Source organism: Hyperolius riggenbachi, chromosome 10, assembly GCF_040937935.1.
Source record: "Hyperolius riggenbachi isolate aHypRig1 chromosome 10, aHypRig1.pri, whole genome shotgun sequence".
Classification (NCBI taxonomy): Eukaryota; Metazoa; Chordata; class Amphibia; order Anura; family Hyperoliidae; genus Hyperolius; species Hyperolius riggenbachi.
This window is the reverse complement of record NC_090655.1, coordinates 177,623,853-177,639,940: the sequence shown is the minus strand read 5'-3', so window position 1 is coordinate 177,639,940 and position 16,088 is coordinate 177,623,853. Positions and strand designations below refer to the sequence as shown.

Sequence of the window (16,088 nt, the reverse complement as noted above, 5' to 3'; positions counted from 1 at the left end):
GGTGTGTATAAAAGATCATTGAGCTTCTGGACTCCTGGCAGACCTTTGCATCTTTCATCCAGTGCTGAACTGATGTTTTTGATTTCTAAGTCATGGGGAAAGCAAAAGCATAGTTATAGGATAAATGCGGGAAGGGGTAGATGAACTCTGTAAAACAGGAAAAGTGTATAAGAAAAGTTCAAATTAATTGAGAAAGACAATCAGCAGTGTCCATACTCTAAGTGAAAAATTATGGATTCTGTTGAAACCAAACCACCGTGTGGTAGACTAACTGAAATTTCAGCCACAACTGCCAGAAAAGGTGTTTAAATGCTAGGAAAAAAACACAAATAACTATCAGGTGAAATACTGGACTCTTGAAAAAAAATGTGGTCTGGCAGTTTCAATATGCACAATCAGGGCTGTGGAATCGAAGAGTCGGAGCAATTTTGGGTACCTGGAGTTGGAGTCAGTGGTTTCATAAACTGAGGAGTCAGATGATTTTTGTACCCACTCCATAGCCCTGTGAACAATAAGCAGGCACTTGAAGAAAGATAGACAGCATGGTCGAGTTGCCAGAAGAAAGTCATTACTATACAAATGCCACAAAGTATCCCACTTACAATATTATTTATGATTGTTATTATTGATTTATAAAGTGCCAACATATTCAGTGGCGCTGTACAATATGCCAAATAGCACAGAGACAACCCTCAAACCTGGCACAAAGACGTGGCCTTATGGTTTTAATAAAATAACATTTTATGTGGGATAATGGAGGGTCACCCAGTCACTGCAATCCAGTAACATTCATCATGTTACAGTTTTGCAGTTTCTTATGACAAATTTCTGGGACAGGCCCAGGCTGCAATTAGGGACCAGGGGTGTTAATGGCTGCACTTGGGGACCTTAAGAGGTTAATGGCTGCAGTATAGACATTAAACCCTCCTGGTCCCCAAAATCAGCCAGTAACCCTCATGGCCCCTACTTGCAGCCATTAAATATCTTGGGCTGACATACTTGAGTCTTTAAATTATTTCAGATTAAGGGGGTAAATTTGGGGGTTCACTTATACACAAGGTCAACTTGTATTTGAGGCTGGGTGCACAAATAGCAGAAACGCTAGCGTTGCTGAAAACGATATACGTTTTTACCGCCAATAGAAGTCTATGGGCTGCAGGAGAAACAGCATATACATTTTCAAACCTACGTTTTTAAAAACACTGGTTTTGTTGGATAGTATTCATAGACGCATCAAAAACGCACATAATGAAAGTCAATCGGAACGCAATGGTATTTCCCAAAAAATTTTATGCTGTATTTCCGCTTCCTTTTGTCTTCCTAGTGATTTGCATAAATGGAAATAAAAACATGCATGAAAAACACATACAAAACATATGCGTTTTGTATATGCAAACGCATTAAAGTGCATCACAAACGCAGTAAAAACGCATACAACATTAACATAAAACATGACCTAAAATACAGCCTTTCACATTACATTATGTTATGTGTGCACCTAGCCTGAGTGTATGTATGGTATGTATAATGTATGTATATACAGTATATGCTCACTCCCAAATGATTTTTTTTTTTTTTTTATGCAGATGACATTTTTTTATTAAAGATCAACTCCAGCCTAAACAAACATACTGTCATTAAATGACATTAGTTATGTTAATTAAAATAGATAGGTAATATAATCTCTTACCCACACTGTTTTAAAAGAACAGGCAAATGTTTGATTTCATGATGGCAGCCATCTTTTTGGTTGAAAGGAGGTGACAGGGAGCATGAGACACAGTTCCAACTGTCCTGTGTCCTGAGCACCTCTCCCAGTTGCTTGGCAATGTGAATAACAACATAGGAAATCCCATCATGCTCTGCACAGCATCAGGGAAAAAAAAGCCCAGGCTTTTTTCTTTGGTGGGTGGAGCTTAGCGAAAAATGCAGCTAAAAATTATGCTTTGGTAAGAAAAACAAAGTTCTGAAGCTGTGAAACTGTTAAAGTAACAGCAAGCCTTTTCAGTTCTGCTGAGTAGATTTTTAGTCTGGAGGTTCACTTTAAGGTTCATTCTTGATGTAGGGTGTATGTTTGTGGCTGCTGCAGCACAAACAAACTCTGAGGCCTGGTGCACACCAAAAACCGCTAGCAGATCCGCAAAATGCTAGCAGATTTTGAAACACTTTTTCTTATTTTTCTGTAGCGTTTCAGCTAGAGTTTTGCGGTTTTGGTGTAGTAGGTTTCATATATTGTTACAGTAAAGCTGTTACTAAACAGCTTCTGTAACAAAAACGCCGGCAAAACCGCTCTGAACAGGCGTTTTTCAGAGAGGTTTGCGTTTTTCCTATACTTAAAGAGAACCCGAGGTGGGTTTGAAGAATATTATCTGCATACAGAGGCTGGATCTGCCTATACAGCCCAGCCTCTGTTGCTATCCCAAATGCCCCTAAGGTCCCCCTGCACTCTGCAATCCCTCATAAATCACAGCCACGCTGCTGACAAACAGCTTGTCAGAGCTGGCTGTGTTTATCTCTATAGTGTCAGTCTGCTGCTCTCCCCGCCTCCTGCAGAACTCCAGTTCCCGCCTGCATCCCTTCCCTCCCTGCTGATTGGAGGGAAGGGACGGGGGCAGGGACTGGAGCTATGCAGGAGGCGGGGGAGCAGCTGAGACTGACACTACAGATGTAAACACAGCCTCACAGCATGGCTGTGATTTATGAGAGAGTGCAGGGGGACCTTAGTGGGGTTTCGGATAGCAACAGAGGCTGGGCTGTATAGGCAGATCCAGCCTCTGTATGCAGATAACATTCCTCAAACCTACCTCGGGTTCTCTTTAACATTGAGGCAGAAACGCATCCGCAATCCAAAAAATGCCTCACCCCGGGAGTATGCGTTTCAGCAAAACGCCTCCCGCCCTGGTGTGAACCACCCCATTGAGATACATTGACCAAGCGTATCCACAGCCGCAAGCGGCTGCAGAAACGCTGAAGAAGCCGCTCGGTGTGCACCAGCCCTAACTCACTGATCTTTTGGCAATCTGGTAATGGTTGGTACACCAAAAGCAAGGTTTTGAATCAGGAAGATACCATTACTTCTTGCGTTTACTGATGGCTAATACGGTAAAACACTCTACTGTTGGTACACTAAAACAGCATCCAGAGCAGGTAGTGTATCTGATGCACTGTACCAACTCCAGTAGTTCACAGAAGGTATCTGCACTGTCTATGGAGGGACTAGTGCCATATATAAGACATATGGCAATACATCTGGCTGTAAATTGTGCAGGTCAGGAATTTCTGCTACAGGTACACAATGGGCAAACCCATATCTGGTGAACTATAATAAACCCATAGGAAAGCAAGGGGTCTGTACCACATGCCCGTAGGTCTGCTTTGCCGATCAAAAAATGGTGCTGTAGAGAGCCTAGTGTAAAATACAGGGCTGTGGATTTGGAGTCAGAATCGAGGAATCGGTCTTAAGGCTGGTTCACACGACCGTCTGCCCGGCTTTCAGCGGTGTCATGTTCGGGCTTTCGGCGGCTTTCAGTTGCGGTTGGCTTTTTGTCCCCCCCAAGGGGACATTAGCCACGGCGGTTTACCGTCCCAGGATGCTACACGTAGCGTCCAGGGTCGCCTCGAGCGCCGGAAAATCGGATTCTGAACCCCGCATTTGCGCTAACGCCAGTAAAAGCCCGGTACAAACGCTCCCATTCCCTTGATGAGTGATTTTGTACAAATCCCCATAGCATTGCATTAGCAAGAGCTTTTCAAAATCACTAGTGGTTAAACATTTCTTGTAGTGTGAACAAGCCCTTTTTTGTCTGTGTTATAGGCAAGTATATCTAGTCAGGCGCAGCCCAAATACCACAAGTCTTGATACAAACTAGACTTGTATGTGATAATTTGTTGTTATTAGACTTAGCAGTAATGCAAGAATATGTGACACATCTAAAAACAAGCCCAAAATGTCTCCTCCCACATTTTTGTATGTCTCATATGTCAACACACTGTCCACAATGTTACATAGCAGTTCCTCATAGTATGAATGTGGTAGAGAGGGTAAAGAAAAGGACGGGAGGAGACCTGGAGCCCAATCTGGTGCAGTATCGTAAAACAGTGGGTAACGAGAACTGTATAGGTGTCAGATATACTCACAATGGTGGGTTGCAGAAGGCAACAACTCAGTTTTGGCCTTGTGTCTGGATATATATGGTCGCTGCTCCTTGAAAAAGGTCCACCTTCCGGGGTGGTGACCCCAAGATCGGGGTATGACGTAGATAGGAGGGGGTAGGAGGCCCCCCGGAGTACTCATGACACGGTATAGATCTTATAATCAATGAGGTAGGCACTTTTAGATCTTTATGTATAATTATATCAAATAAAGAATATAAGGTAAAATAAGGTCCTACCTGAAGAAGTAGACCATCGATAAGGTAAAAACGTAAACTTTATTGGCACTAATGACAACGCGTTTTGTGGTAACCCGCTTGCTCAGGTCGAATACCGTGCATGAATAAGTGTACCTGAAGTCTGAGGCGCCCGTGTCACCTTTGTTGTCCATAAAATAGGTTAAATCACTATGGCCAGACTGACAGATGTGAGGGTATAATATTTGTTGATATAGTCAAACACCGTAGAGATATTTTAATGCACAGACCTTGTGGTCATAACCATAATTGTAGCTTGTGATTTTAATTAGCTCCATAAAAACGTGTTCTCAAAAGTTACAAAGATAGTTTTCACTCTAGTTTTGCTGATGCTATTAAGCATAGAAATGGTCAGTGAGATGCAAATTGTATGCACCTTGTTACTAGGCCAATAGGATGAACTTTCTGTGGAAATTGACTATTTCCAAACTGCATTAAGTTGGCATTCAAGCCAGAATTATCTTTATCCCATTGGCTATTTCTAATTAATTGGGAATGTTTCACTTGGTTTTTAAAATTCTCCTGGAACTAGTTGAGTGTTTAAAGAGAAAGGAACAAAGTAATTACCATATTTTTCTGCATGTAAGACGTAATTTTTCTTCCTTAAAACTTGAGGGGTGGGGTTGGTGTGTCTTAAATTCTGAAGATACAGAATAAATTGTAGCGGGCAAGGAACGTCCTACCTGATCCTGCCACCACGTTCCTCTCCCCATCGCTCCGGTCCTGCTGTCTGACATGCTCCTCTTCTCCTCCTGCAGCTATCCAGATACACAGCGGCTGCCTGCAGCTATGCAGCTCTGCCCACTCTTCCATACTTCTGGTGCTGTACATCCTGATTACTGTCCTGTTTCTGTAACATCAGCAGCTCACGTGCGTTGGGATAACGCATGATGTGACCCTAGCGCACGTGCGCACAAGTGTTACAGTAACAAAACAGTAATCACGATGTACAGCACCGGTAATATGGAAGACTAGGTGGGGCTGTATAGCTGCAGGCAGCCACAGTGTACCTGGATAGCTACAGAAGGAGAAGAGGAGTGAGTCTGACAGCAGGACCGGAGCGAGGGAGAGAGGATCGTGGCGGCAGGATCAGGTAATAGCTGAAGCGGTAGTGCAGTGTAGTGTTAGTGCATTACATTATAGTGTAGTATAGTGTGTAGTGTAATGCAGTGGTAATTATATAGTAGTGTAACTGCTGGGTACAGCAGGGGTTAGTGTAGTTAAGTGCAGTATAACTGGTGGGGGCAGCAGTTGTGTAGTGTAGCTGGACAGTGTAGCTTAGAGACAGTTTGAGGGGGAGGGGGGGTAAAACATCCATAAGAAGCCCCTGGTTTAATATTTTTTTTCCCCGGATTTTTGCCCTTTAAACCTAGGTAAATTTTATAGTCCAGAGAATTTTATATGCTAAAAAAAAATGGTATTTTTTATTTATACCATCAGTACTGTGCATAAACTTATTTCACATTAAGATTCTAAGGCTGTAAAATGACTTATTACTCATATTTAGTATTTATATAGCACTGACATCTTCTGCAGCACTGCACAGAGTCTTGTCACTAACTGTCCCTCAGAGGGACACGCAGTTTTTTCCCTACCATAGTCATATGTCCATTAGTCTAGGGCCAATTTTTAAGGTGAAAACAATTAACTTATCTGTATGTTTTTGGGATGTGGGAGGAAACTGGAGTGCCCGGGGACCCATGCAGACATGGGGAGAACATGCAAACTGTGCAAATAACGTCCTGGCTGGGATGTTAACCAGGGATCCAGTGCTGCAAGGCAACAGTGCTATCTACTATGCCACTATGTTGCCCATTCCTGTTTTTTTAATATAATTTATTGAAGAAGTTGGAGTGTCTGGATAGTGTAATGGTTAAGGGCTCTGCCTCTGACACAGGAGACCTGGGTTCGAATCTCGGCTCTGCCTGTTCAGTAAGCCAGCACCTATTCAGTAGTCTCCCTAACACTGCTACTGCTTACAGAGCGCGTCGTAGTGGCTGCAGCTCTGGCACTTTGAGTCCGCCAGGAAAAAAGCTCGATATAAATGTTCTGTGTTTGTTTGTTTGAAGTAAGAATATTTCCATCTCTCATATCATTTCCAATACAACATATCATATTCTCTACTTCAATTTTCAAATTTATAAAATACAAAAGAAAGACCACCCTCTACTCTCTCCAATCTTTAAATCAACACTCTCGTAAAGAATTCAACATTATTAAAGTTTCTTCTTCAAAGATCCCCTCCACCAATTACCATCCAAAGTACTACAAAAGTTAAAAAAATTATAATTATAATTACAGGAAGCTCTCTCCCCTACATCTCCGCAATATCTCCATACTCCTTAGTATGCCCATTACTGTTTTACAGTATTCATTATTTTTTTTATTTATTTATTTATTTTTTTTAGTTTGGCTTAGAGCACACATTTTACAAAACGTTCCAAGTGCCAAACATAACAACAAAACTTAGTCTGAATTGCGAAGTTACTATACTCCCTTTGATGTTCTAAGCATGTTTGTGTGTCTGTTTACAGAATGCCAGATGAAATCCATCTTCCAAAAGACCTCACAGAACCATCTGATATAGCAGATCCACAGAGCAGCGATGCCTTTCCAGGACCATCTTCAGTCTCTGCCTCCACTTCTCATACTGGAGATGTGGGTCTGCGGAAACAGCAAGCCATGCTGCAAATCGACCGCCATCAGATCCAGGCTGTGGAAATGGCTGAGCAAGCTGAAGAATTGCAGGGTTTGGGCTTGGCAGTGTATGATCAAGATGTGTTGGAGCGAGGTGTCCTTCAGCAAGTGGATAATGCCATTAATGAGGCCAGTCGGACTGCCCAAATTGCAGAAGCAGAAAAGGAGCAGCAAGATATCATGGATGAGTTACGGTGAGACACATATCACTCAAAACGCCAAATATACTAAACAATAGGTGCACTTCCTCTAACCTCTTCTGCAAAACGTGAAATCAAAGATCTAGAAGCAGGCACCTTCCGTAACAAAGGATGCTTTTGTTTATGCAAGGTGGTAACCTACCATATAGCATGTTTGTAAAAGCCGTTATCGGCAAGTGTTTCTGTTGTGGAAAAAGCGTGGGAGAGGAGGTGGGAATGAGGACACTAGTCGAACAATACCAGTTGCCCAGCAGTCCTGCTGATCCCTGGATGCAGTAGTGTCTGAATCCAACACCTGAAACAAGTATGCAGCTAATCCAGTCAGTCTTCAGTCAGAGCACCTGTTCTGCATGCTTGTTTAGGGTCTGTTGCTAAAAGTATTAGAGGCAGAGGATCATGAGCACAGCCAGGCAACTAGCATAATTTAAAAGGAAATTGTCAGCCTCTACATCATCAACTCAGGTGTTCTTTAATTATATTTGGTTAGTGTCTCTGCGATCTGGATCTCATACCAGTTGTTTCCTGTGGATCTTAACAGGAACTAGTATCAGTTTAAAGAGGAGTAACAAAGGCTTCATTGTACTACACATTCGTGATCTTGTTTTTATCTTATTTTTATGCCTGACGTGTTTTGTAGCCTAATTTACAAACTTCTGAGTGTGTTATTCTCCTACTCACCCAACATGCCAAAGGCCACGCCGTTGTGCGGCTCAAATCACAACTTCTCCATAGCAAGAGATGCATCACTAATTCTAGGGTAGCAAAGCATTTGTAAGCACTCTGCCCTGAACTATCGCCTGAGTACTTACAGTATATGCGTGTAAAGGCGACAATGGTTGACCGTATATATGATGATGTACACAAGTAAATCCAGCAGTTGGATTGACTTGAGCTGCGTCTTATCAGTCGTTGGTCGCCTCTTATCAGTGATATTTTACTTGACAAAAGTTGTGCAACTTCTTCAAGTTGTTTGATAATCGTGCATTTAAAATACTTTTGTTGAGCGAATGAGGCTTTAGTGTGAAAATCCTGTCTTGGTGTCAGGTTTCACACACAATTAGTACAGAATTTTTACCAACAGATAAGAGATGCATTTCTTTCTGCTTAGTTGCAAGTCTGGTCTCCTCAGGCACTTCACCTCTCCCTGAAAGCCCCACGTTATCTGGACCTGCTCATTCACCTGCAAAAGTTAGAGAGTACCCCACCCCCCAACCTTATCCCAGACACCCAGTCATTGAGACATTTTTATAACTTAAAAGTAAGAGATAAGCAGGAAAATATTTACAGGAGTACTTAGGAACACCTACACAAGCTATTCCCATCCCAGTTTAAAAAAACATATTAATAGTTGTCCTTTTTACAGATTTTCCTTGTTACATTTCCTTGTTGCAGCTTACAGAGCTCCTGTAGGTATGCTACAGTGTAGTTACTTCCTGGTTTCCTGGGAGCACAGAAAGGGTTAAACTGTGTGTTTACCTATTAGCTCACAACTCAGCAGACTCCACAGACCGTTGACAGCTCAAATTACATTGGATCATTACTTGCTAAGAATTAAGGTCCGTACACACGCCGGACTTTAGGCAACGACGGGTCCGTCGTTGCCTCCCGCTGGGTGGGCGTGCCGGCGTGTGTACGCTCTGTCGTCAGACTGATACGGCTGTTTCTGAGCGATCCGCCGGGCGGATCGCTCAGAAACAGCCGTATCAGTCTGACGACAGAGCGTACACACGCCGGACTGTCGCTGGCACGCCCACCCAGCGGGAGGCAACGACGGACCCGTCGTTACCTAAAGTCCGGCGTGTGTACGCTGCTTTAGACAGGCTGTTCTCTATAAACACACACAGGGTGGACACAGAGTAGATATCTCTCCTGTGCAAGAGTTCAGGTCCGCTTTAAATAAAAAGACACTTGAAAACTAGGAATATATATTTCAATACTGACAAAGTAATTGAATTTTAAGACAATTCTTTTTGGCACCCAGCATTTGGCAGAAAAACATAATGTTGAAAAAAATGGAAGATCTGTTAAAATTTGATATGGATTTGGAGGCTTAGGTTTGGGTAGAGGGAGGCTATTATTAGATTTTAGGGTCAAAAAGTTAAAGTTTAGCCATCCAGATATTGTGAAGTGCCTCTAGTTGAGCTTTGGGGGAGAAGCCGCAAAAACATAATCAGTGCCCAAATATTGCATTGGTGCCTAATACAACCATATCATTTTCCCACATACCCTATACTAACATTACCTGCTATAATAGCCATTAGATAGGGCAGGACTGGTTCAATCTCAGCAGCCAGTTAGCCAAGGCTACTCCTAAATGACAGCGGATGCCTAACTTTGTTTTTCAGTGGAGCAGGTTCCTAGAATTTTAATGCCAGTTTTGGGGTTGGACTGGCTCCTGCACTCCTTTTGTTTTGTTTACCCATGGAATAGGGGTTCAGACAAACATGAGAATGAACTCTGCACCTAAAGGCTCATACACATGCTAGAAAAAAAATTGGCTGAGGAGTCCAATTATGACGATATAGCGGCATGTGTACAGCAGACCCAATGGCCGCCCAGGCAGCAATCCGCCATTCAGATCATCTTGGTCAAGTGACGACGACTGGTAGCTTTGTTATCTCCACTCACCCTGCCAGCCGTCTGACATCACACCTGCACTGCTCCGTTGGTCCTCCCACATTGCATTCAAACATGTAGTAAGCTTGTAGGCTAACTTCACGTCTCTACTGTCTCAGCTGAGCGATGTTGTCCAAGGGATTGGGTTCTAATCCCCGTCTGACCGCATCCCATCTAGCATGCCAATGAGCCATAAATTACTTTTCTCCTATGTTGCTGTCACTTACAGTAGGCAGTAGAAATCTGACAGAAGTGACAGGTTTTGGACTAGTCCATCTCTTCATAGGGGATTCTCAGCAAGGCTTGTATTCTTTATAAAGATATTCCTGAAAAAGGATTTAAACAATGATGCTGGCCAGCTTCCCTGCTCCCTACACAGTTTTTTGGGCAGTTGAACAGAGCAACTGCCATTCATTAAGTGCTTTTGAAAATAAATATATCCCTGAGAATCCCCTATAAAGAGATGGACTCGTCCAAAAGCTATCACTTCTGTCAGATTTCTACTACCTACTGTAAGTGACAGCAACATAGGAGAAAAGTAATTTATGGCTCATTTTACTCTGGGAAAAAATGTACTTCTTATTTGTATATGTTTGCACATATTTTAAATTTTACAGGTTTTTTTGCTGTAGTGCCCCTTTAAGTTCTTCTCCTTTCACACTGCCTGAATGCACCCAGCCTTCGAACTTAGCATAGATAGTGGCAGAACAGTTCAACAGAACATGTAAAAGGAGCAGGAGAGCTTCTAGACTGGTACTCTGAATCTGTTTAAACTGAATAGATATATTAAATGCAAAATGTATTTTTGTATTGCAACTGAATTGTAGGAGCATGCTTGTATGCCAAGCTATCTCCTGTCTGTTTTCATTAATTGTGCTTATATAACACAGTGTATCTGTCCCATTGGCAGTGTAAATTCTTTAACAGAACCAACTGACAAAGGTTGTTGTGGTGTTTTGTTTTTTTTTATTCACAGTTCATGTGTCACATCCTTGCGGCAAATCAACAAAATAATTGAACAACTTACTCCACATGCTGCAACCGGTAAAGAGATTGCTCGAAAGCTGGAGTCTGTAAAACGGCAGAAACATAATAAAGTTAGTATATTTATGGCTTTCTGTGGGACTTCACATATATTGGTAGACTGCATTATGTAAGCATTTGTAGGTTGATCATATGTATTAAAGAAAGACATTAGTCTCTTAATTTACAGTTTTTCTTTTGAACTTCAAGGTAAAAAACTCATTTAGTTTTCAGAAATTAGTAAGTGCAAAAGCAAACCTAGCCAAGTTCAATTAGGACTAATTCACACTACTGCACAGCAGTGATTCCAAAAAGCTATTGATCAGTAGCACTGATTGGTGCAAGGGAACATATGATGTAGTTAAGATAAACAATGTTTTGTAAAAATAATACCTTATTTTCGCAAGGGAACAAGTGTTCCCTGAGTTAGTTTCTGCCTGTCAATTGGGAATTGAAAAGCGAGAAAAAGGAAACACAGAGCCCACTATAGTGTGGTATGTAATGATATGTTTTGGAAAAAGGAGATGTATGTATATTCAGAGATAGATAGATAGATAGATAGATAGATAGATAGATAGATAGATAGATAGATAGATAGATAGATATTGTATCAATGAAACTGAAACCATAACTGTCAAAAAGACACAGGGTGGTCACACCACGTGTACACAGTACTACGTCACTCACAAACACTCACGCATGCAACAGATTCAGTGCTGAAATAACAATATGCAGAGCCAAATAGAGGGCTATTTGTTAATGCCCCGTCTGATGATGGGATTTTAGTATCTGGATTTGCGGAGGGCCTGAGCTTGCTAACGCAGTTGTGTCCGCTTCTGTTTGCTTTTCAGCATCTGTAACATCGATGTGTAACTGAACAGCTGACAACACCTCATTAGTGGGCTCATGCCCTTAATCAGATAGGGCAACCACTGTAAATACAGGCGAGAAGAAAAACCCAACCCCACTCGGGTTAAAAAGATCACCAACAAAAAAGCCTAATTTGTCCAGAAAAAAAGAAAACAGTATATAGATCATTTAGGAGTGATGAGTTATGAGAGTCAGCGCTGCGTAATATGTTGGCGCTTTATAAATTCAGTAAATGAATAACTGTACTAGCCAATTAAAGGGAGCAGTGCTGAAATGTGAAATTCACTTGGGTTTATAAGGTAAAAACAATTCTGGGCTGAACCAGTTAAAGTCGAATAGGCTTTTCCCACTATTGTGACTGCTAAGAAAAAGATATAAAAAGTCCCAGAAATATTGTACGAAATGTATTTTCACTTCCCTCTGCAGACTAAAAAATAGTAGTTTTTACTCACGACATTACTTTAAAGTACACCTGAACTGAGAAGGATATTGTGGCTACCATAGGTATTTCCTTTAAACAATACCAATTACCTGGCAGTCCTGCTGATCTCTCTTACTGCAGTAGTGTCTGAAACACCTGATCTGCATGCTTGTTCAGGGTCCATGGCTAAAATTATTAGAAACGGGCTCAGCAGGACAGCCAAGCAATCTGCATTGTTTAAAAAGAAAGAAGTATGCCAGGCTCCATATCCCTCTTGAGTTAAGGTAAGTCAATGGCAGAAAGGATACATATATGAGCTTTAAAGAGGAACTCCAGTGAAAAAAATTTAATATAAAAAGGTGCTTAATTTTTACAATAATTATGTATACATGATTTAGTCAGAGTTTGCTCATTGTAAAATCTTTCCTCTCCCAGATTCACATTCTGACATGTATTACATGGTGACATTGTTACTGTGGGCAGATTATGTAGCTGTTCTGGCTTTAACAGACAGCTATAAACAGCCATTTCCTGTGTGTGTCATTGTTACATTGTGGCAGTTTGCCCAGAGTACCATACGGTACCAGAGCCTCTTGGGGGAGGGGTTTCAGCACAAAATCAGTCATATAGCGCCCCCTGATGGTCTGTTTGTGAAAATCATTATATTTTTCATGTAAAAGTGGGTATCAGCTACTGATTGGGATAAAGTTCAATTCTTGGTCGGAGTTTCTCTTTAAGGAGTTTGTGGTATTCTGAATTCTGTTTTTAAGTATTTCCGAGACAAAATGCCTTGGGGAAATTCATAGGTTTCGGCTCCTTAACCCTCCTGGCGGTCTATTAAAAAACGTTTTTTGATTTATTTATTTTTTTAAATCATGTAGCGAGCCTAGGGCTCGCTACATGATAGCCGCTGTGCAGTGGCATCCCCCTACCCTCCGGCGATCGGCGATCAGGAAATTTCTTGGAGGGCTTTCCCCGTCGCCATGGTGGGATGACGTCACCGACGTCTAAGGGAGTACCGATCCACCCCTCAGCGATGCCTGGCGCTGATAGGCCAGGCAGCGCGGGGGTCTAGGAGGGGGTGGCTCTGCAGCGATGCGGATAGCGGCGAATCGGCGCGGGGTGGCGGCGATCGGTGTGCTCACACAGCTAGCAAAGTGCAGCAAAAAAAAAATTACGCAAATCGGCCCAGCAGGGCCTGAGAAAACCTCCTGCGCGGCTGCCAGGAAGGTTAAAAAACAAGCGACACCCATGCTAACCTATAAATAAAAAACACATATATAAGTAGATAAATACTACTTCTACTTACATAACAGATGTGATGTATTGTGCTATCCGCGTAATGATTCCTGTGAATTTTTTAAAGCAAAAGCAGAAAATCCTATTCTAGGCAGTGGCCATCTTGCCAAGCTAATTCTGACATCATATCCTCCCTGACTCTTCCCTTCCCCCCCCCCCCCCCTCTGTTCCCTTCTCTTGCTCATTGTGTATTCATTAGCTGCCCTCCTCCCAGAGTCTTCAGACACTCCCACTGAGGTGTATACTAACAACTGCACTGTCTTATCCTCCAATCTCTGAGTCACCTCTGCCTTGCTTGTAAACACAAGTAATCAGAGGGTGTTTCTGATAAGCAGCTAGATAGGGAAATACATGGAAGAGGAGGAATATACTATTGATAAAAAGAACTCCTAGCATTCAACTCTTTGGCACTGTTTGGCACTAGGGCCAGTGCTCCTAAAGTATGTGATAACTACAAACCATAACGGCAGAAAAAGTTTTGAATGCAGGATTAGCATCTTTATCAGTTAATACACTCAGACCAGTTGCTGTTGAAATTTGATTTTTTTTATGGGGACAATGCTGCTTTAACAATCACTTAACACGATGGTGGTTTTCTTCCATGCGGCTCCCTCAGCTTGTCATTTGGCCCAATAAAGCCTGTGACCAGAGGACGATGGCGACCTTTGAAATGCATTTAGTTGGCCGTGCATGCACTGTAGCTCAGCCCCGCCACTCTGTCCACGCTCCTTGTGTCATATTGAATACAGGGAGCGTACTGCCACTGAGCATCTGCACGAGTGGGCAACTAGATTAAAGGACATCCGAGGTGAAAATAAACCATTGAGAAAAACAATTGTATCCATCCTCCGTCTCCTAAAAATGACTTTTTTAGATATCCCACAGTTTTATTTTATAATTTAATTTAATTTTTAAGTTTTTACTGTTTCATTGTCTCTGCTCAATGACACCTTCATAGAAGTATGCTAGAGCTCAAATCTATGAATTATTGACCCTTTTTATTTCTTTCCTGCTCTCAGAAGCTATTTACTGACAGAAATGTATTTTATGGCTGTAATTACTAATCAGTGAGGGTTATGCTGTAGTCTGACTCAGTCCGACCCGGACAGAAACTGTCACTTGTATACCTGTTTTTTAACTCTTTCAGGCAGAGAAAGAAAAAAAAGAAACAGCCTAGTTATTTGTGTACTATACATACATATGTCTATCTCATCATGCTACATGTCACCTCGGTTGTCCTTTAAGTTCAAAGGTCACTGACTTCCTGTGGTCGCAGCCTTTACCTGGCCAAATAAAAGCTGAAGGAGCCGCATGGAAGAATTAGGCATGGTCAATGAGATACAAATAATTTCAAGTTGATGCAGCATTATGCAAATTTAGTGTGCAAAATTAAGTAATTGCTAAGGGGCCAGAACCTATGAACCTTGCGGGTTTTTTTAAGCTGGCCTTAGGTCATGGTTGTTCACCTCACTGGTGTAGAAAGTTAGATAGCTGAGTGTAGGTATTAAAGGAAGCCTAAACTTCGAAGCATATGGCTTTTTCCTTTTAAAATAATACCAGTTGCCCGACTCTCCTGCTGATCCTGTCTTTAATACTTTTAGCCACAGCCCCTCAACAAGCATGCAGATCAGGTGCTCTGACTGAAGTCAGACTGGATTAGCTGCATCCTTGTTTCAGGTGTGTGATTCAGCCACTACTGCAGCCAAAGAGATCAGCAGGACTGCCAAGCAAATGGTATTGTTTAAAAGGAAACCTCAATATCCCTCTCCGTTTAGGTTCTCTTTAAAGAGATTCTGTAACGAAAATTCCCCTGGGGGGTACTCACCTCAGTAGGGTGAAGCTTCTGGACCCTATTGAGGCTTTCCCTGTCCTCCTGTGTCCCACGGCGGTCTCGCTGCAGCCCACGGAACGCACAGCCAACAATTTGTCAGGCTGTGCAATATTTACCTTTTCGGGCTCCAGCAGGGGCGATGTTGCGACTCTTCCCACGGAGATAAGCGAAAATAGCCGTTCTCCGTCGGGTCCGCTCTACTGCGCAGTAGAGTGGCCCGACAGTGGTCGACTATTTCCGCCTATCTCCGAGCGGAGAACCAATACTGCGCTGGAGCCGGGAAGGTAAATATTTACATCCCCGCTGTTCAAGGAGCTTTATCGCCGCCGCCATGGGACCGATGAGGACGGGGGAAGCATCAATAGGATTCGGAGGCTTCCCCCACCCGAGGTTAGTACCCCCAGGGGAACTTTTCAGTTACAGATTTTCTTTAAGGATTTCTCCTGTGACATTGTGCAAGAAGATATCAGCTTTCCTAATGATGAATCCTTGATGGCCAGCTAGTTTGATTAAAAAATAATCTGTGTTTTATTAATACATATGTACTGTTTTTTACATGATAGGAGCAGCAATTGAAGAAGATCAAAGCTAAACAAAAACGCCTGTCTGCAGTATTGGGAGGAATTCAGGAGCTGGAGGATCTTGAGCAGGATCAAGCAGGTGAAACCGAAGGTAATTTTCTTACAGCTCTCTGTTTGTAGTTCAGCAAAGCAGGTCTACTC

At 42.3% G+C, this 16,088-nt stretch overlaps 1 protein-coding gene across 1 annotated transcript in view; it reads left to right on the top strand.

Moving 5' to 3' along the window:
- The window catches only part of ERCC6 (ERCC excision repair 6, chromatin remodeling factor), a 103,400-nt gene that overhangs the window by 8,834 nt on the left and 78,478 nt on the right, over positions 1-16,088 (top strand). The window contains exons 2-4 of the mRNA XM_068255304.1: positions 6,944-7,300; positions 10,899-11,019; positions 15,930-16,038. Of these exons, the coding sequence (XP_068111405.1) occupies positions 6,945-7,300; positions 10,899-11,019; positions 15,930-16,038 (586 nt within the window). The 5' untranslated portion in view covers position 6,944. The remainder of the gene's footprint in view (positions 1-6,943; positions 7,301-10,898; positions 11,020-15,929; positions 16,039-16,088) is intronic.